This window comes from Xiphophorus hellerii, chromosome 2 (genome assembly GCF_003331165.1).
Source record: "Xiphophorus hellerii strain 12219 chromosome 2, Xiphophorus_hellerii-4.1, whole genome shotgun sequence".
NCBI classification, from domain to species: Eukaryota; Metazoa; Chordata; class Actinopteri; order Cyprinodontiformes; family Poeciliidae; genus Xiphophorus; species Xiphophorus hellerii.
In genome coordinates, this window is record NC_045673.1 from 16,603,801 (window position 1) to 16,631,358 (window position 27,558).

General features: G+C 38.5%; 1 protein-coding gene across 2 annotated transcripts; it reads right to left on the reverse strand.

Moving 5' to 3' along the window:
- LOC116734157 (SITS-binding protein) lies at positions 1-27,132 on the reverse strand. Of its 2 annotated transcripts, XM_032585350.1 has the most exons (11): positions 26,677-27,132; positions 25,943-26,599; positions 23,343-23,514; positions 11,261-11,468; positions 11,029-11,179; positions 8,476-8,673; positions 6,058-6,326; positions 5,836-5,972; positions 5,020-5,141; positions 2,023-2,202; positions 1-1,886 (listed from the first exon to the last, which is right to left on the reverse strand). In XM_032585350.1, exons 2-11 carry the CDS (start codon positions 26,411-26,413, stop codon positions 1,713-1,715), a joined length of 2,082 nt encoding a protein of 693 aa, XP_032441241.1. In that variant the 5' UTR covers positions 26,414-26,599; positions 26,677-27,132; the 3' UTR covers positions 1-1,712. The 2 variants fall into 2 exon arrangements, with proteins under 2 accessions (XP_032441241.1, XP_032441232.1); XM_032585341.1 differs by having other exon boundaries at positions 25,943-27,132.
- Positions 27,133-27,558: the final 426 nt, after the last annotated feature.

The window sequence follows — 27,558 nt, forward strand, 5'->3', positions numbered from 1 at the left end:
TAAGAAAATGTAAACTTTATTGCATCATTCTACAATCCCAATTTACAGAAAAGAGAAAAGATAAACACATGTAATGGCACAGTTGCTAATACAGCAATAGTCCAGAAACACGTCTTAGTGTGAATTTTAAGTTTAGCACATTAATAAGGCATCTGGTTCGCTCCATCCGTACATTAAAGGACTGACACGCAAAAGCTCTTCCTGCAACATGTTTAAAAAGAGCAAAAACATTCTTTTAAGATTTCTCATCAGAACTAGAACTTCTCACCAGAAAGGCTTTGGAAAATCCTTGTGTGCACATTGTACATTCTGCTCTGTGACAGATTAAGACATCAGTGTGATCACAATATGCTAAGCCGCTATAAGACATTTGGTGAACTGATAAGATTCATTAGACCTGAGTGTATTAGCTGATTAGTACTGATATCTGCTCAGCTAATTTATATGGAGACACAAAGCCTGTAATATCACTGCTGGCCAGTTAAGATAGTTTTGCAAAGAGCAAATCAGTTAAGAAAAACTTTTCTAAACATCTACAACAACCATATAAAAATACAAAGTGATTAATTATTGAGTAAAAAATCTTTTCTTTTATCTGGGCAGATTTTGAATTTAAACACAAATCTTATAAGAGCATTGGTTCAGAATATTAATAAGCTATTAAACCGAAGAGGATGACATTGAATGAGGCCGTCTAAAGACACAGAGCCAACGAAGCCAACTAAGACACAGAGACTGTATTTGTGACAAGAATCCTATCAGAAAATTTCCAACGTTTTACCAATAAATGCTTAGTTCTTGCACTAACAAAGCATTCTAAATTCATTACCAGCTCTAATCAATTGTAAAAAAAAACCCCCAAAAAAACAATCAGATCTAAATGCAGAAATATGCACAGTTATAAAAAAACAGTGGCTTGGCCTCAAGTTCATGTGAATACAGTACTAAGAATGTCCAACAGAGCTGTACTAAATTAGTTAAACTAATCACTGAAAACATGCTAGTTGGTGATGAACTGTTGTAACAGCTTCACAAAGCAGTGAGCATCCAAAATCTGAGGTACATTCATAAAGCATCTGCCTCTCAGCTCTTTTGGTTCAAGTAAAAGCCTTTTTTCCAATGACTGAGCAAGTCCTTCAATACCACAGTGCTAATATCCCAATTTGTGACTTTTGGTGTGTGACCCAGTTTTCTTCTACTAAGCAGTTCCCTCAAAAATAGCTGTTTCAAAAGTCTTCCTCTATTTTTCCATTTCTTCATTTGGTCTTCTGGAGAGATTCTTTTAAGCCAACAATGCTTTGTTCCTCTTTATGAAGAGAACCAGCAGCAACAACAACAACAACAACAACAACAAAAATTAAAGACTGTTGAAAGGCAGTATGTAAACACACAGATCTTTCAGGAACTATACACAAGAAAGATGATTGAATAAAAAATAAAAGCCCAGAAAATCAGCCGGGAGGTAACACTGATTAACTTAAAAAAGGAAGAAAACATATCACAAAGAGAAAAGGGTAACAATTTCAAACTTTAAAGTGCAAGTATAAAAAAAAAGTCTTTCTACATGTCATCTCAAGTCAGACGTTGAGACAGTGTCAATGGTCTTTAGTGGAAAAGTGCAAGTTGAGATCAGAACACTTTCAGAAAAATATTTTTTTAAGAATTTGATTCAAAACAGTAACAGTTGGGCGACTAAAGAGATTAGTCAGGACTCAGCTTCTCCGTAAGAAAACAGCCACCTCCTCCAGAGGAACAGGGTAATCCTCCAGAAACGTCCCGCCATCAAACACCTGCTCACTCTGGCTGTCTTGCCACTGGAAGCCCCCATCTGGTAAATAAATATCCCTCTGGACTGCTCCCTTCTCCACTATTGGTGCCACCAGGACCTGAAAGCACAAGAGTTCAAACGTGTTCATTTTACTAAAACTGATCTAGTGGCCAATTGGAAGTTGGATGGGGAACAGAGGCTGAAAACGTAAGGTAGATCCTCTCCCATCAGAGAGGGATCAGGTCACTAGTCACCTCGTCTCCAATTAAAAACTGGTCATCGGTGGTGAAAGTCATGGGGTCACTGGGACTGAGCCACCACAAAGGACGGTAGATGGGGTTTCCGGTCAACTGCCACTCCTCTGCATACTTCTGTAGTAGTGGAACCACATCCGTCTGGTGCTTTGTGATATAAATCCGGGTCAGATTCAACACCTGGAGGGTTGACACAGATCATAAAGTTAATGCGTATGGGCTTGTTCTCTGACGCAACACCACACAGTGTAACTACCAGTCGGGTCAAGCAATGTAGTCTCTCTCTTTTACTTCTACGACTTCTTTTTTTGATTCACTGTCAAATGGTAAACCAAAGTAATGGCGCATTACTCCCCCCAGTTGGTGTTGATCTGCATGTAAACTCTATATAATCTCTGAACAGGCCAACTATTATTTGGCTGCTCTACAAATCTGGTTTATATGGCGAAACCACTGTTGAAAAATAAAACTTAAGAAGTTATATGGAAGAAGGTGCTCTGCTGAGATAAGACTAAAGCTGACATTTTAGGCCAACAGATATGCAAACATGTTGTGAAAAACTATCATCTTAAGCACATCATTCCAATGGGAAGACACGGTAGTGGCAGCAACATGTTTTGTGGATGCTTTTTTTTCCAGCATGTATAAGGAAGCTGGTCAAAGTTGAAGGTTCATCTTCCAGCAAAGCATACTGAACATACAGCAGGAGCCGCAATGCAATAGTGCAGATCAAAGCATTATTCCTCTACTTGGATGACCTAGTCACATCCAGACCCAAGACTAACTGAGAATTACATCCACTTGCCAGTTGTGCACTACTTTGTGATGATCTATAATCATACCAATAAGATGCATTAAAGCCTGTGACTGCACTGTGAAAACTGTGAAATAATTTAAGGGGTTTAAATTCTTTATCAGCGTCCTGTGTTTAATAAAACAGTGCCTGCCAGTGCAGAGTGCTTCATTTTTCCTTACAGTGGCTCTACTGTCCAAGCACAGCTCTGGACTGCGTTTAGCCAAACGAATGTAGCATTCCTAAAAAGGTCACATCCTCCTCAGTGTCCCGTGACAAAAACCTAATTTGACCACATCTATTAAAAAGAAAATGTATTTTCATGAGCTGGGGATTGGGAACATTTGGAATGAGCTTGAACTGCTGCCCAGGTTTGAGTGAATCTTGCTCTAATTGAGAATCCAGGCGTGTGTGTGGCTTTGAGGTTTTCGCTGCTATTTGACTCCGCTGCAGTTGTTGCTGTGACCTGTCTGTGACTGCATAAAGTCTCACAGATTCTGAAAACAAGGTGCACCAAAGTGCAGTAAAAAATGCCATATTAAAGTTATTTCAGCAGACTGTTTTACAGTAAACGTCACCTTGGTCTTGCGTCATTCAACTTTACAAGTTGAATGCTGCACTACATACCAAAGTGGAAAACTTGCTGTTGTCTAATGTCTAGCAGAACTGTCCAAAAGCTCTATTTTTACCTTTGTCACGCAATACAAATTGCTACCAGTACGCTTCCCTGCTTCCGTCCTAATTGCTATTGGTACGGAAAAAGCAATTCATCATTTTAACTCTGTCACAGTTGTCTATCATTAATGGAAACCTTCATTGCGACAGTAAAATATTTTTGCCAGAATTTGCCTTGGAATCATTATTCCAGCTGAGGTGACTCTAGAGAGTGAGAGTGAGCCATAAATCCAGAACAGGGATAGTAATTCAGAACAGATGGACTCTCAACCACAGGTGACTGAGATGACGAAAGACTGGAAGGACAGGAGGGGTGAAACAGCTGTCATCCTCTAGAAATAAATACAAAAAATATTTTCAGAAATCTGAGCTCTTGCAAGTTGTTAGGAAAAGCATCATGATCCATCACTGGAGATTGGTCATCCTGTGTTCCTGCTGAGCTTGGTGAATTGCTAATTTCTTCTTTCCTGTGTAGAAAAATTTTACAGTGCTACAAAAGCATCAATGAGAACAACTGCCAGTATGCTACTTCTTTTCTTTAAAAGTAGCTGCTTCTGCCGCTTAATCTTTTTAAGACTTTAAATAAGCAGACATTCCACCTCTCTTTACACTTAATTTTATTCATTTTGAAGAAAATTGCTATCAAAATGTGAAACTTTAATTTTCTCACCTTAAAAAGAGGTGCAGCTCAGTAAACTGGAATATCTTTGAATTTTTTCATTCCAGTATTTCAAATCAGGGGAAGCCTATATATAATACAGATTCATTTTGTACAACCTGTGCAGTGAGGATTTATTTCTATTTTTTATGACCATGGATTACAGCCAAAGAACCCCCAAGATTCATTTTCTCAAAAAAATTAGAATATTACCAATTAAAATGAATTAAAGGATTTAAAAAAACTCCAGAATTGTCAGATTACTACAAGGTACAGTATGTCTGCAGAAACTTCACAGTGGACTTTATCACTGTGGTCCAAGTTTGGCCCTTTTTCTCCTTAGCCCAGGTAAGACACCACCAAGTAGTCTCCAGGTAGAAATGTTTTAGCAGAGGAAATGCAGCGGCTGTCATCTATGTCCTCTGCTTCTGCCAAACTGTTGGAGTATTTTACGTCACAATACTCACAAAGCAGTCGATGGGCAACTTTTCTACCATGTCTTCCTTCCGCTCAACTTTCCATTATTCTACAGCCAAGATTGTGGAGAGTATAAGTGACTGCCGCACAGCTCGCAAGCCAGCAGTTTTACCCAGAATCATTTGGGCCACAAAGTAACATTTTTGACAAAAAAAACAAAACACTTTTATTGTGATTATATATTTGAGAAGATACATTTTGGCATTTTCATTAGTTATAAGACATAAACACGTGAAATGTAATTACTGAGAACTTAGTAATTCTAAGTAAGATTAGTTATGCTTTAATTATGCATTATTAAAGCATAATTAATCCGCTTTAATTATGCAGATTAAAGCTGGAATGTATGGTCTGTGATTGGTTAAGAGTATTGTCGGATTACAGTTGCATATACCTGGTCCTCACCAAAGACCCAGGGTGGCGTATGGAAGCTGAGAACAGGAAGAAAAGCTGCTATCTCCAGCCACCGGATAAACAGCTCCTTATCGGTGACCAGGTCTCCAGACAGAGAGCCTCCTAAGAGAATAATAAGACACGACTCAGGGGCTAATAATAGTTCTAGAGCTGATACACTGAATACAAAAAGAAGAAGTTTTTGAAAAAGACAGAAATAGATATGTATTACATAGACTTTGACTTTATTTACAAAAGTAGGAGAGCAATATTGCTTTAAATATTTACACAAAGGCTTTAAAATCAACTACAATTTTGTATGAAAGGTTTACATTAGAGCAGTGAGTTTTGACCGTGCTCCTCAGTGCTGCCAGTTCTTCATGTTTCAGATGAGTCTCTGCTCCAGCACACCTGATTCAAATGATTTAATCAACTCCTCATGCTATAATTAAATGTTGCAGAAGCCCATTAATCACTGGTTAGTTTCAGTCAGGTGTGTGTCAGCAGGGAAACACCTAAACACACAGCACAGTCGGCCCTGAGGGCCTCAGAGAAATACTGAATTAGACTTAAGACAAATTAATGGATCACACTGTTTTTTTCAGAAAGTGCCTCTTTTCTCCACTTCAAAGAAAATAGTTTTCTCCCAGACATCATCTGTCTGCTTGGCTGCCAGCCACCATTGAAGGAATTTAGAAAAGGACTGGAGTATGCTTGATTTAGTTTTTTGCCAAAAGCCAAAGTTTGTATATTTCAAAAAAGCATCTTACTGAAACATTACATTGCAAAAAATGTAGTAAAGAGGCTGTTGTATTACCTACTGCATCGGGAATGAGGAAGTTGTATCCCACCAAGGCATGGTGCAACAAGGAGGGAATGACTGCCCTCAAACCCGTTGGACTCCAGTCAGATTGTAAGGGTGCCATCTTGATGAACAGAGGCATGTGGCTTGACCTGAGACACAAAATGTTTGTAATTAACAACCCTTGATATGAAAATATAAATGTCAAATACTTACTTGAACAGGAAGATGCATTACCTAGTTCCAGCTGTCATGATGGTGGAGTCTCCTATGCTGGTGGCCATGTCGGCCAGAAGTTCAATGTATTTATCTCCACTCAGAACCAGCGGTGTTCGCAGGGCCTGCTCCTCAAACAGATTCCCCTCTCCCCCCTCCAGTACAATGTACTCCATCCCTAAATGGGCCTGCAGGGACTCCACTCTGTCCAGGAACCAGCTCACAGCGGCTGGGTTAGTGAGGTTCAGCTTTACACAGAACTTTCCTCGCCACTGGGTCAGCACAGGGATCTGCAGAAACGGACCAGGAAAACAGTGTAAGTGAAATGCCACTGTAGCATTTCAGTTTTGTAAGATCTAAATAATACCTTGATAGATTTTATGAACTTGGTTATATTCAGTGTTCTTTTTTTGAGTGTGCATAGCTTAAAATATTTACTTTTAGAATATTTGGTATCTATTTCACAATTTGAATGCCATTTATTTTGAAAACCAGTGCAGGATCAAATGCTGTACAAGTAATCAAGTAAAAGTAATGACCCTGGGTCAACTTACCCCTTTGCCAATTCATAATTCACAAGCAAGCCCATAATCATTCATGGTTATGCATTTGATAGGCGCTTTTATTCAAAGCAATGAGGATATAACAATGCAGTTAATATTAAAACCATCATGGCAGATTTAGATAGTGGTGGCTTTAATTTGGCTGTGAACCCTCATTACATCAGCAAAAGAGGCAGGCATTTCTCAAAAAATAACCAAGTATTGTATAATGAGTGCCAATTTTGAAAATACTTGTTTCTGTTTATATCCACACATTTGTGTTTTGACAATTTGTCGTTGCTGAAGAGCGCCTGTTTTTCACCCTAATCTTTATTTCCCTTCACAGATTTTTGATAAAATTCCAATCCAGATTCTGGCTGTAACATCTGGCCGGAGGTGGCGTTGGACCCAAACGCAGACGTGAAAATGGTAACCTCATTTTCATGGTAAAGGAATTTATTTTAAAAAAGACTTACAAAAACCAAAGAACTGGCACAGAAGTACCAAGGAGTAAACTAGCTGGGATGAACAACTGAAGAACCAGCACGGGAGGAAACAAACGATGGAAAACTCAAGAATCCAGTGAAGTGGTGAGAAAACTGGCAATCTTTTAACTACGGGATGATGGGTAATTGGCATAAGAACCTGTTATGACTAAACAGATGAATGCAGTGCAGCCAGAGAAGACCCTAACCAGGGAAAATGAAGGGGAAGGAACAAATGAGCAGAAAATGAAGGCAGAAGCAATGACCACAAAATGGAATCTGAACCACAAACTAAGGATCAACACTTAGAGAAGAAACTACAGTAGTACACAACAAACAGAACACCAAAAAGAACTAAACAAGTCAACACAAAGTAATTAATCAAGTATTCAACACCCTTAATGTCAGGAATGAACTGCTCAAAATAATACAAAAAACACAATCTAGTGAAAACCAGAAACAGAAAATCCCCATTCATTATGACACTGGCTCGGCCGCCCTACAGCGTTACAACTACATCCAGTCAGAAGAAACATCTTTGTAAAATTAAAAGATTACTTTAAACCAAGGGTAAGAATACTTTTGGGCTTTACTTTCTGTGCCTTTTTGTTCAAGTTTAAAACTCACATCATCACCATTACATAAACCATTTTGTATCAGGTTATTTCTTATGATAATCAAGTATTTTTGATTAATTTTGATTTAAAAAAAACTACACAGTAAAAATCAAATATATAATTTTACTCAACTGTCCATTATCTTTACAGTTGATTCTTATGAAATTCGATAAATTATTAATTTAATAAATTATTAATCTTTGTCAAAGCAAAAATTACACTAAGTGACTCCCTGTTGTTAGATACTATTCATTTGAATCTTGAAGCAACATATTTTTACAGCAGGCTCTAAATGCAATGTGGAGAAGTCTTTTAAATTACTGGGTCAAAGAAGGTACATTAATGTCCCTGTGGCAGAGGGTCACTACAAAATAAATCGTTTGTCTAAAACTATGTTTTACCACAGAGTTTAACTATGTGGTAAAACTAGTCACCATATAGTTTTATGTGGTAACTAGTTTTACCACATAAAACTAGTTACTTTCTCAAAATCTGTGAGTGATATAGTTAACTTAAAAACCATGTCACTGAATATAATTTTTTAACATAGGAGGAAATAAGAAAAAAAATTTAATGATTCCCTTCAGACATTAGGTCCGACTTATGAGACAAATTTTTTGACTTTCACTTGAGGCATTATTTGCAAAAATAATAATAATACGGTAATATGTAGGGGAGTAAATACTTTTTCACATGGAATATGGAAAGTAATAAATCTAGTTTAGGTGAAATACTGTAAATTTTAAGTGGTGTGACTGGTGAACATGGTGAATGTTTTTGCTGCTTGGTTCTCACCAGTTTCCCCTGAGTGGCTGAGGGAAGACTGAGCCAGTAGTCCTCTGTGCCGTCAGTGAGGGAGGTGTGGAACTGCGTGGTGTCCACGCCCAGGAAAGGAGACAGGGTGATGGAAATGTTAAGAAGCTTGACAAGTGGGAGGTCCCTGGTCAGTCTCTTGGACATCCCTCTTTTCCTGCTGTTGAGGTAGTCATGGTCCTATAGAAAGAAACAGAGATGCCGAAGGATGCTTTTCAATAGGGCATGTAGGTCACTGTGGACAATAAAAACATTCAACATGAGTTCTCACAAATGGAGATTTCACATTACGTAAGTGTGCAACCAAAGCTCTTAAGAATATAAAGTTTTATCCCAGGATGTGAATGAACTGTGGAAACAAAAGATAGATTAACTTATATTGTGTAAGTTTCTGGGTTTGCTTTGTAAATTATATATGAAAGCATGATTAGTTTACATAAGAAGAAACAAGAAAAACAAAAGCTCAATTTTAACCTTGATCTTTGTTCAGAAAGATGACAAACAATGAAAAGAAATAAATGACTGGCGAGCCAGCATAGTTGATAAAAATCTTTGTAGGAACTGAAAAGGAAGGGCAAAGTCCAGCTAATGATCTACTTACTCCTCTACAATATTGGATTCCTTTCAACTATACTTGTAAAAGTTTTCCATAACAGCACCGTAGGACTGCTTGCATCTACCGTGTATCAAAATAGGGGATGAGGAGAGGAGAGGAGATTTTAGAAAAGTCTCATTCACCAACTACAGATATGTGTTATTACTCCCACGATCTACCTCCTCCCTTTGTCACTTCACACCTACTGATCTGTAAAAAAGGAACATACAGTTACCATTGTGTATTTACAGTACAAACACAGATCCATGAACTCCTCATCTTTCCGCTCCAGTGCGGACTCCCAGTCAGATCGCAGCATCTCACTGGTGTCAGGATCACCTGCTGGAGTTGATCTTGGCTGAGATCCCTTTGAACCTCAGCACACCCAGTTCTTCGCCATCCTGCAGTTACCACACTCTCAGCAACCTGAGATCCTTCTGAGTGGGAGGCTCTATTTATTTTCTCCAAACTATATTTGATTTGTAATGGAACATCACCAGGTATTGACATGGATCCACTTAACTGTGGTGTATGTTTCTGTGCAGTTTGGAATATCACTCAGAGGATGCTACTTGATGGACATGAAACCATCACATACAATTCATAATATGCTAGTTTCATCCCTAAATAATTACTTGTTAAATATAACAAAATCTTTGAGGAAGTTTTTTTCTTTGCTTTGCCATTTCAGTGAATCTGTTCCCCTTCTTTTGTTCCCTGTCTGTTTCAGTCACAGTGGAGGTCCACTTAAAAATATTCCTTCAGCTGTGTCAGTTTTATGCACATGACCTGTGAACCCTCACCAACCTCACTGCTCTAACTGTTAATTAGGAAGATCACGAGAGCCACACATTTTAGAAAAAGAACAAATGAATGAAAAAGCAAAACCCTAAAAAGAAAAAGTTGGACATCTTCAGTCAGTGGCTGACATTGGTGTCTACTTTTTTGTGAAGCATGAATACAAAATTACTGTGGCGATCAGACAGGGCTAAACTTGAATCACCTTGAAATCTTTTAAATCACTAAAGTGAAAGACATCATTGTACTTCATCCAGTAACACAGTTGTTCAAGAAAACTTGAGTTCATTACATTATAGCTTGAAGCTTCTATACTGCAAGCTGTAACATTTAAAAAACCTGACCTTGTGAGATGAACATTATGATGCCAGTGTGCTATCTGAGTTGTAAATGTGTCACATCAAAATAGACAATGTTTTAATGTTACACACACTCTCTGCTGCATTAGCCTGGCTTTCCTCTAAATGCCACATAAAAACTGCAGGACTGTAACTGTATTATTCAAATCAGAGGTTTATTTATTAATTGTTATATTTAAATTACCAAAGTGCATTTTAGGTGTCAAGATGTTACTGTAGCTTTCTCAACCTACTTGAACCCAGTTGGTCTAACTTGTCGAGGACAATATGCAGAATCTCCAGTTGGGATAAAACATTTGACAGGAGAGTCTGCAGGATCGGATGAGGAAGTGATTGTTCTTAAATGTGTCAAGTCAGTATCAGAGATAAAAAATCTCTGTCACACATATCTTGGTGAAGACCACTGAGAAATGTGGTGTAATTCCTGTTAATGGACTACTTATTGTCGAAGCATATACCTAAACGTGCCAAATCAGCTACTTTGGGTATCTAATGCCAAAATTATATTTTATTATATTGTTTTAAATACGTTCAGGCAGGAATGGGTGACAAAAAAGCTTCACTGGATCTGTATTTGTAGTTATGTTGTAATGTGATTGTATTTTTGCAGAAAAGCAGTTTTGCAATAATTATGGTCTTAACGTACTAAGGCTTTAAATCAAAACTTAAATCTGTCCCTTATTTGAATAGGCCTTTTCAGGGAAACTATTTAAAATCTAAACCTGAGAATCGATTTAGACATAAAAGTCTAAGTCAGTGCAGAAACGAGTGTACAGCATGTACCATTTCTGAAAGGAGGGTGGTGGAATGTTCATTGAGGCTAATGACTCCCTCCCCCAACTGGTGTCTCCTCAGACGATTGGAGAAGGTTCTCAGTTCCTTCTCCACTTTCGGCCCCGTGTCCACATTGGTGAGGAACTTCCAGAACGGCAGCCTGCCAGGAACACAGGGCTTGTTTATGACTCATGACAACTGAAGGGGAATAAGTTAAAATCTTTGTCTAGCCCGAACTCACCACAACGTTTTCATGTTTGGCAGCTCCCTGCTAAGCTCGGAAAGCTGTTGCACGGCTTCCAGGTGAGCGGCTTTAACGTTGCGGGCCACACACACAGTGTACTGGAGAGGGAGGCGCTCCATACTAGGCAGCGACTTCAAGCAGAACTGCTGTCTGCAGTCCAACCCGAGTTGCATGGGGATGTCAGGGGACACAAGCACTGTGACTCCTGCATAGTGGGAAAAAGACAAGGCAGGGGGTCATTAGTGTACTGCGTCATTGTTGTCAGAACCAAATAAATATTACATTTGGCAACCTTTCGCACAGATTTTATAAAACAGAGCCACACTGACACAGGGACTTAGTCACACACTTTGCATTTAGTTCTCTAGTTGGCTGCAAGTGAGATGAACCAGTTGCAGATTCCACTTCCATGACATAGTGTACGAGTGTTACTGAGACCTGGATGAGTGCGGCAGATTGTTGTGGGAGGCAGAGAGCGGTCTGTGTCAGCTGATATCAGATGTAAGAAAAACATTGCCTGAGATGAGCAGTGGAAGCAGCGCGCCGTTGAAGGAGGCCGTTGGCAGCAGGTTGCACCACACACCTAGGGTAGAAGAGTCAGTCGGGTAGTTGGGAAAATCCCTTTGCTAGTAAAAATTCACCAGCAGTGAAAATGCAGATGACTAATTCATGTTTTCGATTGACACAAGCGATGAAGTTTGGAAGAGAGACCATCTTTGCCTATACATACGCAATCACTATGAGTGGTAGAACACCATTGATGTTATGAGACATAATGCTGGCTGCATCATACTGTGGGAATAATTTTCCAGCAGGTCACAGGGAGGTCAGTCGCTATGGAAAGATGGCTGACAGTCCAGTGCAGGGCGATCACAGAAGAAAACCTGAAAAAACTGAAAGCCTGTAAGATTCATCTCTTATTGTTTGTTGTTGTAAAATGATAAAGTATGAAAAGGTCCATGGGGTATGAATACTGTTGTGAGGTGTAGTGACAGACGTGAAGATAGTTTGGCTTAGAAAATACAAAGAAGTGAGGAAGAAATCAAGACTTTTGTTGTGTAGTGGAAGTGTCCCATGAGCTCCAGTGTAGATAGTCCTTGCAAGCAGTGAAACGATAAAAAAATGCACGAGAAAATTTTGTCCCCAGATGTAACTGTTGCCCTGCAAGGAATGTCTTGTCCATCTCAGGTTACCCCTCCCCTCACCACTCTCCTGCTTTAAGCACCCGCTCTACCTCTCTGCTCTGTCCGGCTCCGGGCCATTCCCATCTAAGGCCAGCAAAATCTGCTATCGATCAGTGCCGTTAACCCAGACTCTGACCCCGGCCCCTGGCTCAGGTTTTTTTTTTTGTTTTCTTTTTGCCACAAGCTGCTTAAAGTGCCCAACCTGAGGATTTCAAGTTCTGCAGCTGGTCTATGAAGAGATTAAATAGTCTGAGAAGCTGGTGAGCGCTTGGCCTGCTTCCGCCACCCTCTCTGGTTTCAATGCTGTTACTGTTACCTACTGTTCTCATGCAGGCCACCACCAAAAGCGGGCAGGGTACACATGTACCAGTTTATAATCAGATTAATAGTTTCAGAGATCCTCATTTAAGTGCTGCATAAGGCCAGTGAAGAGCCTTTAACCAGAAGGTAATTCTCATGTGTTTGCAATGGATAATGTCAAAGAGATACTGGTAACACTTCAGCTGCTTCTCACAAGGTATTAGGTCACCACTTCTCTCCGTCATACAGATTTAAAGAGCTAAATGTTGATTTTTGCTGATAAAAAGTGTGAAATATATTTGTAATTTGCACAGCACAACCCATGATACCTGTACATGAATTGTACTGAATTTAATAGTAAATTACTACAAAAGAATATTGCTGAATTAGCCTGTACTAAAGCAAATGTGTAGAGTGTAGCTGAAAGTGGAGCAGTGTAGAAAATGTTATGGCTTCATAAAGGGATGAAAGTGAAACACAAGCAGTGAAAACAGATGAAGTGAGAGTAAACCAAACACCAAGTAGATGCACAGAATGATGAGCAGATACCTCAGGCTGCATGCTGTGTTTTACTAAAAGTGTGCACAGGACGGAACGTGTCACTTGAGTGTGACTTCCAAAGATGCTTACAGTTGAAACCAGATACTTGCATACAGCACACTGTATAGGAATATATGTGTAATCTTTTATTCACACTGTCTGACATTAATTCACACTAAACTATTTGCAGTTTATGACAGTAAGATTTAGCAAAATTACTGATATTTACAAAATGGTGGAATAACAACAACATTTATATCTCTAGATCTTTTACTTAAATTTAGATGTTTGCATAAATTTCTTTCCTAATTAGAATTTATTAACCACAATAGTTTGGTCTATCCCTCCTTGTAGAACTGATATAGCTTTACCTGGCTTCAAGACTGCCTTGCTCACATTCACCTTTTAAACCCTTTCCCAAAATCTTCTATAAAAGTGCGATCAGGTCTCAGTGCTGGCCACTCCAAAACACCAACTTTGTTGTACTTAAGGCATTTAGCAAATAATTTAATTCTATTCTTAGGGAACTCGGTCATTTGAAAGCTATAGATTGTCTCTAATCTATAGCTTCCTGGCTGATTTCTTGAGATGTTCTTCATAAAGCAATATATTTTATGCACTGGCCTTTCTTGTAGCAAAACATCCCCAAAACACTATGCCGTATATTTCATACAGTCTATGCAAATAACTAGTTTCAACTGTAATTCTTACTGGCAGTAAAACAGAAGTGAGTCAAGGAAATGGGACAGCATCATCCAAAACTGCAGCGAAATCTACAGATCCAAAGTTGTACTAAATCTTATTTTCTATTTTTATACAATCTAACTCCCTTTGCATACAGCATGATGCTTTTTGCTGTCTAAGCGGAGTATTACAAGCTCTTTACTTTGGTAAAAAACATCGCATAACTCCAAATTCACCACACGAGAGCAGGAAATGTAGAATTTGAAAGAAAATGACGCAAAATTGAGACCTTGGGTAACAGCCAAGGTGGGATAGTGAGGAGGAAGCAAAAGGGGCGACCCTATTTTTGGAACACTTATTTAAACGTTCCGAGCTTCCCATAAAAAGAAAAAAATATCCACCAGCTCTCAAAGGTGAAATTATTTGCCTTACTGGAAGTATCCTCTTACTTTCAAAGCAGCAGCACAATTTAATGGGCTCAAATGAGCGATTTGACACATGCATTCCTCAATTTTACAGTTTGTGAGCAAGCGCACAAATCAAGTAACTTTCACACACGTGGAGATGCATGTATTCACTCACACACTCATGTACACCTACCTTAGCGGAAAACTACAGACATCCAAGAAAAACAGGGTAGGTCTTATGGCACCATAAAGGCTCCATGCACTTCCTTTTTGGTGGGGCAGAGGTGAACACTTGGAGGTGGCATGTGGAGATAGATTGATACGCTTTCTCAGGGGTCAGAAAGATTTTAATGTGACATCTAGGGCCTCTAAAAGAGGGAAAAAAAACCCCACTGCTGCCTGAGTTCCTCCTGCTGCAGACCAGATGGGCTATTTGCCTTACTGTCATATTTATACTGTTATTTATGATGCCAGTGCACCCTGACAAACCAGACTTCAGTTTTAAAAATGTGCACAATGTTCAATGCGTGTGGGGGTGGGCGTGTGTGTGTGTGTCAAGGCATGAATTTCCTTAACAATGGAAATTTAGTTTCTGTGCCCAACCTCAAGTAATTGATAGCCACAAAACTGGGTTCCTGCCATGTTAGTAAATTTCCAATCCCCCCTTATTGAAACAATAATGACACAATGAGGAACCTTCATAGCTCGACTCCTCTCATCACTCCACTTCATTACTTTCATGATTTTGATGAAAATAGAAGGTGGTTGACTGGAAAATGTTTCAGATTAATGTTTGTCGAAAAGAGTAGAGTTTGAGTTTCACCATAAACTTTCTGGTGGCCTAATAAGGCAATTAAAACACATAACTGGTTCTAAACATCTCCACTCAAAAGTATAAAGAAGCAAAACAAAACATGACTGTTTTTACAAGCTTTATCAATTATTTCTTCTTACTTAGTTTAAATATAACTGTAACTAGATGGTTACATATGCTGTATAAAAATACCCAGCCTTGTTTGCCATAGTCTGAGATTAAATAAATCTGAACCTTTCCTGTTTTTGTCATAATTCACAGCTGTTTCTGTTTTGGTTGTCACTTGCATAATTTAGATATTAAGATCGTCTTAATGTAATTTTTTCTTCCAACCTAAAACCTAAAACATACAAGATATGTCAAACAACAAGAGGAAGGTATTCAGTATTCAGCTTTGTTACCTCTATTATATATTAACAGTTTTCTTGCTTCTTCTACTTTTCAAACTTATAAATTCTGTCACTTGTCCTGACTTTTATACATTCTGCTTCTGCTCTCCAGTTTTCCATTCATTGCTGCTATTTCAGTTGTTTGCTGTATGTTCTCTCTTAGTTTTTGAGATGCTACATTTCTGGCACTTTGTGGCTCCTTTCATAACAGGGGGAATTAGCTGAGCTACTGCTGCTAACAACTTAACATTGTCATTCTATAGATGAGAGTCTGGACCCGGTCTTTTAGTGTCTCTCTCCTAGACACTGACATTGGTTGAGCCTTTACTGCAGCTAACAGTCTGTGGTCTTACAATCTGAAACCAGCTCAAAGCTTATCAGGTTCACTATGTTTTTCTCTGCGATGAAGCCATTAAAGGAGCTATTACTGCCATTAACTTTTCTTTGTACTCCTAGATCAGTGCATCTGTTTCTTTTTTTGAGTGTGTAATGCTCTGTCTTCTCAAATCCTCAGTCGGTCATTGTGGCAGATGGCCGTTCACACTGAGCACTGAGTTTTCATTTCCTCCGTCGTTACATGCATGCTCAGTATGAGGGGAAGGAACCATCAGCGACACAAAAACAAGCAGCTGACCACGGTCGCTTTGTGCTCGTCCAGGAGGAGGGACTGCTGCAAGTCAGTGACATAATGCAATCTTTTTTTATGAAGTGCCTTGAGATTACATTTGTGCTAAATAAACCTGAATTCAAAGGAATTGAAAACAAAAAACACAGATATTTTAGTGTGATTTTATGTGATAAAGGAACACAAGCCACACCTTAATTTCTGCTGGTTCAAACACATGAAATTGCACTAAAGTCCATTAAAGTCTGTGGTTGTAATTAAACAAAGTTGAGCTATATATTGAAAGTAGCTTATCTGGTGAATTGTCAACAGATAATCTTTTACCTTCTGTTTTAGTGGTTTTATTACAATCTTGTGTTTGTGCTTTCAATAAAACTTTAAGAAAATACTTTCAAGTTTTTATCAGCTTTGCATATCATCAAAAAGCTCAGTTTGATTGCAAGTCGAGTCAATGCAAAACAGTCAAAATCACATGCATGACGGTTTTACAGCTCTTATCTCTGACTCAGTCATACTTGGCTGCTGCCTACTTGAACACACAAACCGTAAAGGAGCAGCAATCAACTATCATCCCACATGGAAAAACTGAGTCATAGAAGGAAACAAAGAAACATGGAAAAGAAATAATATTTCTAAGAGTTGTAGTTTAAAAAACGAGACAAGCTGAATTTCGATCTAATTTTTCCTCTGTGTCTACAGAAATGCAGACAACAGAAAAAAAAAGTACTGACTCAGCACAACTTTTCCACATTTTTTTAATGTTACAACCACAAACTTTGATGTTTTTTTACTGTGATTTTATGGGATAGATCAATTCATAAAATTTTAAGGTGGAAGAAATAGGATACAGATTTTTCAGTTGGATTTAGATCTGGACTTGGACAGAGGCATTAAAACAGATAAAAATGCTTGGATCTAAACAATTCTGTTGTGCCTCTGTTTACAGTCGTCCCGCTAAATGGTGAACCATCGCCCAAGCTTCAGGTACTTTGTAGCGTCTAACAGGGTTTCTTTCTGGACTACCTTGAATTTATCTTCACCGTTCCTCCAATGAGTCCTGACCAACTTCCCTGTCACTGACAAACAGCGTAATGCCTCCACCACCATGACTTATGGTGGTGTACGTAAGATGTCGTGTCAAGGTGCTGTGCTGAGGTGTTAGTTTGACTCCACATACAGCGCTGTTAGATTTTACAAGCAGATTTCGGTGTTGTGCCACAAACTGCACAAAACTCAATCACAAAGGGTAAATTGCCTGTAATTGTGTGACTCTTTATCAAATCCAGAGGATCCCAAAGCACTTCACTCTACATTCATTCCACCATTCACATGCTGATGGTGGCAAGCAACTGGATTGTAGCAACAGCTGCCCTGGAGCAGATTGACCAGTCCTCTGACCACCACAAGAATAAATAAAATCTTAAATTGACTGTTTCTATATTATTATTATTATTATTATTATTATTATTATTATTATTATTATTATTATTACTATTACCATGACTTGAGTAATATATTCTGTGACACTTGTTAAATGCAGCAAAAATATTTTGGAAGGTAAAGATGTAAAAATGTAGGCAGGTAATTATATTTTCCTGGCAGCTGGATTCACTTTTGTGTTTGTCTTTTGTAAGTCATTTCAAAATTGCAACAGTAATGTTATTTGATATTAGAGGTTTTCCTAATCATGTGAAACCCTATTACAAGTACACATTAGTGACTGTGGGTATTAACCTGATTGGCTCTGATACCATGTGTGAAAAGCAAGCTCACAACATACAACCCAAGCAATATGACATGTCCCAGGATAACTTCAGTTATTTTATGTCGATAGGCTGATAGCTTAGAGCGTCTATGGAAGGCGAGCAATATCTTTTTAATATGCAGCTGGTCATAATGGGAATGAACAAAACAGATTAATTATTATAAAGTTAGAGTTGGATAACATTCATAGTATTTATTTATTTATTTACCATGGAGTAACAACACTCCCCAATATTCCTGCACACTGCCTGTCAGCTACCTGAAAGAAGGCACTCCAACTTCTACTATTACATGAAAGACAAAAATTTGTTTGGAAAAATAAACTGCTGTTTGATCACAATAAACATGGACAGCCTCAGTGTGGACAACAAATGTGTGGCCATCACCATCTTTTTATAGAAGCATTGTACTAAAGGTGGCTCAACAGTGGCACAGATGTTAGCACTGTTGTTTTGTAGCAAGAAGGTTCCGGGTTCAATTCCTGGCCTTCACTCTCTGTCCTTCTTCCTGTTCTCCTACTAATGATTATCTGTCTGGATGATCTCAGTTTCCTTTTGAGGATATATGGCTGGAGCAGTTCTGTTAAATAAATGGGTGCCAAACAATTTAACACTTTAAAGCTAAGAATATTCTTGGAAAGTCTTTGAAGTTAGGAGACCTCATTATCATCACCCTAATCTTTCTCTCCCGTGACTGATTCTCAATGGTTGGTAAAACTAAATAACTTTGAAACTACATGCATTATTTTGGCCTTTGCTGTATGTTAATTATTTGCTAACATGTGTTGCATTAAATTAGATATGCAACTTTTCAAAATAGATGCATGTCCCGGCAGGGAAAACAACGTTTTTAGGTGTTCCTCAGAAACGTTATTGTTAGTTTACATGCCGGTTTGGTAAGCTTTTTGCATTTGAAACAGAGTAAAATCCTACCTCAACTTGAGCAAAATGTTGTAATATTGACTGATCTGCTCCTCACAGCTCAGTTATGTTTGTATGGATAAAGACAGGTGGAGCTGCGAGACGTTCCCCTAGCTGCCAGCATTCTCAAATGTCAGCCACTCCTATACTTCCATATATCCTCTATCTAATCTTTCTGCTTCTCTGCAAACACTTCTGCCCTCTTGGTTCTGCTCAATACATCTGTGCCAACAGCCGTCCGATATTTGTGTGTCAGCAACAAAATCTTCAGTTTCTTTGACTCCAGAGGTCCTATTAGGTTGCACATGTCACTCAGAGCCTACCACATTTATAATGTGCTCCACTGACTAACTAAAGTAAGTGAAGACAGGTCACATGCCCGGACCCCGTGTGTAATGGTCAAGGAGTTCAAGCAGCTGTCCTAATATTATATTAAAGCTGCAGTATATTTGTTCCCCTAAAGCAGAAATGGAAAGAAAGAAGCATCAGCCTGAAGCCGAGATGGAATTTCTTAATGACATTAAATAGTTATATCACTCAGCAGAATGTTGTGGAGCTGTGGTCGCTGTTTTACATTTGGTTATTTTTGGAGTATTTCTTGAATCTGTTAAAGGGAAACTGTTCAGACAGCGAGTCTCAGATAAAACCAAAACAAAGAAGGAAAAAAAAACAGCAACAACATTCTTTTGATTTTATTAATTAACAACTTAGTAACTCAGTTGGAACTTCTCAATACTGTGGTGGAGCCCATTGATTGTACCATTAAATAATGCAATTATTTTTAAATGTTAAACCTGTATGTTATCAGTATCAGGTATCGAACCATGCTGCTGGGATCTCTGAAGAAACCAAAGCATTTTTGAAGCTTGTTTGTTGATAGGGTGATGGTAAAACGTATAGCAGACACAGTATGACTTGGAGGCAATAGTGCAAAAATCAGCTATGCACTATATGCAACTGCTGTTGATCAGTAACAGAGTCACGGCACTGATTAGGGACCCCCTCCGTTCCTTGATCTCTCCTCCTGTCCCTTTGTTCCACACACACACTAAAGGTGATCCAGTGCGTGCCCTTTCGAGATCACGCTGTGGTGAGCCTGTTCTCAATTGAATCTTGTTGTCATCTGATGATATGGAGCTAAATATGGAGAGGCAGAAAAGAAAGTTCTTGGTGCAGAAAACAGAAGCGATATAAGAATAACGATGTCATAGGGATATAAAAAAAAAAGGGTTTCCAAAGAGGTTCAAAGACAGTAGATAAGTTATGCAGGTGTATGAAGAGGAGGCTTTTAAATATTTGGTCACTGTTGTCTTGCAACTACAGCAGATTATAACAAGAAGAAAGAAGGAACTTGTTTTGAGTTATTTTGTTGTTCAGGCAGTAATAATTTGTTTAAATGGTGAATCATAAAAGAGGTAAATTTATAGAACTTGGCAGTGATACACTTGAGTTTAAATGTCTTCACTCAGTATAAAACTACAGTACTGTTCTGATATGTCTGATAAGTCTGACCAGTTGCAGCAACCAGATAGTAACTGTTATCCAACAATTTAAAATTAAAAGTCCATTTAAAATAAAGTTCATAGTTTTTTTATGGTTTGAGAGCTGTATTCTTTAAACCTACTAAACACAAAGTTCATATCATTAATCTGTGAGGATAGAGAAAAAGAAAAAGGAAAGAGAAGAACCAGGACAGATAGCAACATGAATCAATTTGTGTTAACATGCTTCCACAGAGTCCAGGCTGGTGTTCAAACATCATAATTTAACATTTCCACTCCACAGGGTGCATGGAGCATTGGGTGCTGCTATTGTTACATTTTATTAAATTATCACACAATTTATTTTTTGTTTTCGTTGAGCTAATCACTTGCTGCAACAAAAAACTAAAAGTCTATGAGGGTTATGCACTTGAGCATTGGGGACCATATTGTGTCAACATACAACTCATGATGTACACAGTTGTCCCACTGTGTGCAGGTTTATAGACGTATGAAAATTCTAGTTTACATAAATAGCTTTATGATAACAAGCTTGTGTGTGCTGAAAAACCTAATCTGAAATGGAACAGAGTAAATCAATACAAATACATGTTGCTGCTTGGTTTGTTATTTGACTTTTCATTGAAGCTCTTGTTCAGTTCTTCTCCAAGCTCTTAAGAGTCTAAAGAGCGTCGTACAAAGTGAAGGATTGTGAGACTTAAAAAAAGAAAACTTCTGTTAAGATGTTGGTGTGTAGTTTGAATGGGAATTTATTATTTATTTGCAAAAGTTAAAATCAAATGTAGTGATCAAAAGGAGCCTATTGTTTTTTTTTTTTATTATCAGTTACTTAATTTCCATTTGGAATACAACAAATATTTTCTATTTGAATTAAATTGCTGTGGTTCAGAAACTAAAACTCATATTCAGCAGAATTATGGAGAGAGATTTTATTTCAAATGAAGTAACTTGTAGCTGCAATCCATGCGATGTGAATTTTCTCCAGACTCTTTACAGGGTTTTGAATCACAAATCTTTTAAGGCTGGAGTTATTCCTCTTGCGCATGCATCTTTTTGTACCACAATTTTTACGTCCAATAAACTTTCCATTAATATTCTTAAAGTCATCACTCTTGTGAACAGTTTGCCAGCTTTGAACTTTAATTTTGAGGTGACACCTCATGTTTTCAAATACATGTTCTTGTAACTTGTGCAATAAAGCATAACAATAATTCAAAAGTTAGGTAAAAAAAATAAAAATCTTAGATTAAATCCAGAACTAATTGAGAAATATTCATTTTGTAGGCAAACCTTACTCAGGAATGAAAACATCCTAAAACTTTTAAGATATCAGAGTTAGGTCATCTATAATGCCCAAACAAGCATACAGTATGTGTCTTTATTTGAATAACAGCTTGTCCTGTTTTAAGTCTATATACAGTACACAACATATCTGTCACACATTATCAGCCATATTTGAGATATTTTAAATTCCAAAGATAAACAAAGAACCAAAACATGACAAGGTTCTAATAAGTGCGCTCATGTCTTACAAGGTTAGAAGAAGGGATTTAGGTCATGCGACTTTCTTGTTAAGGCTGCATTGGTTATGTAACACACTGAAATGTGTGGATTTAGCTGCTGGAGTGTGTGTGGATTTATGCTATATGAACAGTAGTGATTGTGGTATAGAAGGAAAATTGTGCAGATTCTATTTTAGCAAATAATAATCTGAAAATTATAGCTTGCCTTTGTTTTCAGCCCTCAGAGTCTACTTTACATGTCTTCATTTTCAACAGATTTTCCGCTACGATTGTTCAGAACATGCAGTAGCTCCATCCATCACTTCATCAACTCTTTCCTACCTTCTGAAGGTGGCATGATGCTGCTGCCAGCACCAAATGTTATGTTTTACATGGGAACAAATTCATTTGGCCAGAGCACCTGCTTCTGGATGTTTGCTGTGTCCCCTCCATGACTTGCAGCAAACTGCAACAGGGATGTCTAAGAGTTATCTTTCAAAACTCATTTTCTCTTAGCACTTTTTCAAAAAGCTCAGGTTCATGGAGTTTAAATAGTTAATAGTTAGGTTTTTTGAGATCCGATCTACTAACAGTCGGTTTGTTACATGCTGATCTGCAAAAAAGATTTGGAAAGTTGTGCAAAACACCTTTGAGAAATCATGGCATGACACCACCTCAATTATCACTGCGTTGCATAATGAAATATAGTTATTCAGTTTTAAACCTTTGAGGAACAAGATTTAATTTGTCGGAGAAGCTGCTCAGAGGCCAAACACCAGATTAAGACAACTTCAGAGTATTAAGTTGCCAAGGTTAGTGCTGTACTTTACCACACAAGCACATGTACACATTCCCCATCAGTCACATTAACCATTTACATCCGCTGGCGGTTACTGGGTTCCCGCTTTGCCCCCTGGATAAAATCTAACACCTCCTAAAAATAACCCAGGGAGTTAAACAAGTCGGGAGGGCTCTCATCCAAAACTGTCCTTTTAATAGAGACAAAAGGCAATTACGCCTGGATCCCAAAGAGTTAATTTAAGATGCCAAAGGTGGCTTGTTTCCCTTTGTGGTTTAATCCTAAAATTAATATAGCAGGCTGCCACAGACAGGATTATGTTACCCTCTATTTGTGGGTCAGACATCATACCAAATCAGCATTGTGATTTTTAAGTGCTGCCTTGAGAGCTGTTTCTTTATTATTATTATTATTTAAACACAAACACGTGAGGAGTTTCAGATGCACTAAAACACAACAACACAACAGTCTCCGCTGGGCTTCCCTCATACTCTGCGATTGCAAATCTGCTAGTGCTGAGTCAGATTTCCACAATCCTTAATAGAAGTGTGCAGAAACAGCTGGCTCTGTGTCATGTTACACATTAGAAAATATATCTCTGTTTGTGTGTTTATTTTGTGTGTGTGTGTGTCTAACAATGGCACCTTACCCGATGAACCCAGGAAGTAGCGTTCCAGTGGAGAGCCATATCCAGAGGGACTGTCCTTCAGATTGCTGACGATGTAGGGCTGCATTGTGATGTTCTGATCATTAATGGGCCAAGTCTGACCCTGGACATTTGCGCCGCCGTACCAGGAGACGTTGGCCATGGAGAAGCAGTCCTGACAGGATACAAACATACAGTTAAGCAATGAACCACAACTTGCAAGCAAAAGTTATACAAATACAGTTAAAGATGCATAACAATAAGTTAAAATGTAGAAAGGATCAGCGGTGCTTTTCTTGATAGGGAGGCTCTGACTTTCTGCAAAGGGTGTCAGTCCGTTAGTGACTCTAAAAAAAACCTTTCTGTCACAATAATAAAGGGCGTAGATTCCTTTTCAGCGCTAAATTAAAAGCACTGCAGCTGATCATATCTACTTCTTAATCTAAACTACTAACTGACTTAGAGCTTAATGTGGTCATTTCCCAAAAAATAGTTCTTTAAAACTTGGTTTGATATTTAGAAATGCTTAATTCTACTTGTAAAAACAATTCATTCAAGAACCACCACTTTGGGTAACAAAGGAAGACTTGGAAAAACAACAGAAAGCAATAAAAAAGATACAATACATCTATTACTACCACACTTAAAGGTAGAATAGATGATTAGAATATTTATGCTGAAACACAAATGTGGGTCACATTAGGGCTGTAGTGTATTTAAATTAGGCCTCAAAGATAGTTAGAAATGCATCTTAAAAATAACCTATATCACCTTTAGTCTTTTTAGATGCATGCTTCGTGTTTTAACATATTAAAATGATGAAACCTGACTGCAGAACTGAAGAACCCAAAGTGCTGTGTGATGCAGGAACATGAAGCCATCTAAGAAAGTACAGCACGCAGCAGGGATTGAATGACCAAAGGTTTTCTAAAGGAAAGCCGTCATGCAAAATGTACAAACATCTCAGCAAATCTGGCCTCCGTTGCCAAACGGTCACCTGATAGGCTCTGCAGACGGCAGGGTTTGAAAAATTAGGACGACAAAGGCGACCTGGGCACAAAAGGATTTGCTGGGAACAGTCACGCCACAAGTTATATGGTGAGGAATGTTCCAGTGGGAACAGATTAACCTCCCTAAACATCATAAATGCTTCTGAAATTTAAGCTGGAGAGAGGGATGGGTGGATTACAGTGAGTAGACTATTGGATGTAAAGTTCTTAAAAGGTGCAATTCAACTGATTGCAGTGGAGGCTGTTATATATGAAAAAAGAAACTGAGCTGACTGCATTGTAATTTTTGCAAATGCCTAATTATGCTGATTTGACTTGCTTCATTTTAAAATAATGTAATAACTGAATTAATTTTTAAAATGGAAAAACAGATCACAAGAGCACACATTGGCATTTACCGAAGTTCAACTTGCTAGAAAGTTTGCCTGGAGCAAACAAGTTAAAGTTAAAAACAAACTTAAAGCTAATAGGTGTAAAATCATTTTCTTTTAGCAGCAACAAATTTTATGCCATACAAAAACAAACTTCCATATGCACATGTAATGACATCACAATAGGCATATATTGATCGTGCTTCTTTTGAGTAGAGCCATTCATATATTCTTGTGTCTTTCTTTATATTTGCATTTATATTTGTCACTGTCTTCTTTTGAGAGAACCACAGAAAAACATTTTAGAGTATTGCATGGAATTATTTTAAGCAAAACTGTATAAAGACAACATATAGCATGTTCAATGTGTTACATTAAGATGGTTTCCCAAGTCCTAATAAGGTCTTCAAGCCCCACTATCACTTCCAACACTTTGACTTAAGCATAGCAGAAACTTCTATAACTAAGACGAAGCTCAAATGCCTCAGAATCTGAGTCAAAATTTGCCAAAAGTTACATGCCTGACATAAAATTTACAAATGCAAACCAATTAGCTCAATTGTTGTGTCTCTGTGATGTCAGCATCATAATTTCTCCCTTGTAAAGCTTTATATTTAGTGGAAATCCTTACTTCATTACCCTATGGTATTTTTCATTGTGTGCATATATCTTTTAGTGACAAACACACACCACTGAAGTGTATCTTTAAATTCTTTCTTTAGCTTCTGATTAACAAGTCAACTCTTCTAGTATGATTTTTATTCATTAAATTAAATCCTAATAAACATATCAGTCTGACTCTCTCTGGGATGGAAATCCATCAAGTCGAACAATAATACAGGTTTCCTGCAACTACATCTTCAGCTACATTCTAATAATAGTTTTCAGGTAGGATTACTGATACTGAACATTGCACACTGTGCTTAATCAAAAAAAGTTGAATGTACTTTTTACGGTAATGTTTAATATCCGACACAGTCAAATTATTTAACCACATGGCTTGAGCTGTAATTGTTATTTTAACTATGTTGCAAACGTCTGAATGACACATTTCTCACAATTATTTTTTGGACAAAATTAACTGCATTCGCACATGAAGTCAGTAGCTGATAAAACAAATTCAATGCGCGCAAAATGAAGCTGGAAACGTTTTATTAGAGCTATGCATGTGCGGAGTGAGATTTTCCTCTGTGGACTGACTGAATCTTGACCGAACACCTACCTTCAGCTCCACATGACAGTTCACCGGCGTCCAGGCCATGCTGTAGCACTCCGTCTCTGCATCCTCGCTCGCCTCCAGCGAGATCTTCACCTCGGCCACCGAGTCCCAGGTGTAGCAGAACTCTGTTTTATTAAGCCAGCACAGGTTCCTCACAAAGGGAACCTCGATGTCGGGGTTCCCCACGTTCCCGACGTCTATCTCCACGTAGGTCCTGTCCTCCATCAGAGTCTGTATGACCAGCGAATGGGTTCTTCTCTCCCAGATCAGTCCGCTGAAAGTTCCCCTGAGGATCCAGTTCTTGTTGGGCTGGTCCACCACTTGCCAGTAAATAATCCCGATGGTCATTACAAAGAAGACAGCCACCCCCAGACAGGCTATTGCCCCTTTCCACGTCTCGTTCATCTCCTTCAGTCCCGTGTCCCATGTTACCTCCGGGATGGGACTGGGGTTCCTATTTCGAGCGTGGGGCATGTTTGTTTTTCAGATCAACAAAGAATCAAACTTCAAAAATGCAAAAACATCCGTGTGTCAAAAATCTCTGTTGCATCATCATATCATAGCTCTTTTTGTTCAAACCAGTAAACCAGTCTACTCCTTATCTGTACACCGTTTACTCTCCTGCTCTGTTTTGCGCGTAATTGTGCCAGCAACAGTGACCTGTCACGTGAAGAAAGCTGTGAGAAAAATAAATCCCAGCGAGGAGACGAACAAGCATGAATTAACAATTGACTTACCGCATACTGTCGCTGCTTTAAAAAGCTTGTGTTTTTATATTGCATTGGCTGCAGTGAGCTCGGGAGCAGCCCCGAGCCGGGTTTGGCAGCAACATCTACGTTTAGCTCCTCCGAGTCTGCCTGTCGTGCACTTTCTGACGTAACACCGGGTTTTTCGGGGGAACGGCGGAGGGGGAAGTGGGGGATCAAAAAGGGGTTGGCAGAGTCGTGGAGTTGCCCACTGCGGGTGAGAAAGGAGCGGGCAGCCCGGAGAGAAGGAACCCCTCTCCCCTCCCAGTTCAGGTGCGTGCGCAACTTCTCCTTGCGCTCTCCGTGCGTAAAAACAGTTGAGAGATGTCATATTGAGGGTGAGGGGTCTGATTTTTACGTGACATTGCTGGGAAACATGTAAATTAGTTTGTTAAAACTCGGATCTTGTGATGGTAAGCATCCATAAGTACATCTCAATAACTTAGAGTATGAACAAAAAGTTCATTTATTTTAAGAAAAAAGTCAAGTCATCCATAAGTACATCTCAATAACTTAGAGTATGAAGAAAAAGTTCATTTATTTTAAGAAAAAAGTCAATTACATATATTACACAGGTCCATTACTGTGTAATAGAGGAATATTACACAGTTTTGATATCAGCTTTGATGATTAAAAATTGTATTTTTATGATGAAAATGTCAAATTATGACCAAATTATGGTATAGCCTACACAATCATGGCGAAGTCTGTTGCTGTCCACGAGACCCTCCACAAGGGGGGTAAGCTGCCAATGGTCACTGTAGAGGTAGTGATCATTGGCAATGTATTGACATTGCTGTATGCTAGCATATTATTACAATGATATGTGGAAGAAAAGCATAAGGTTGAAAAATGCGCACACGCAACAGGGTA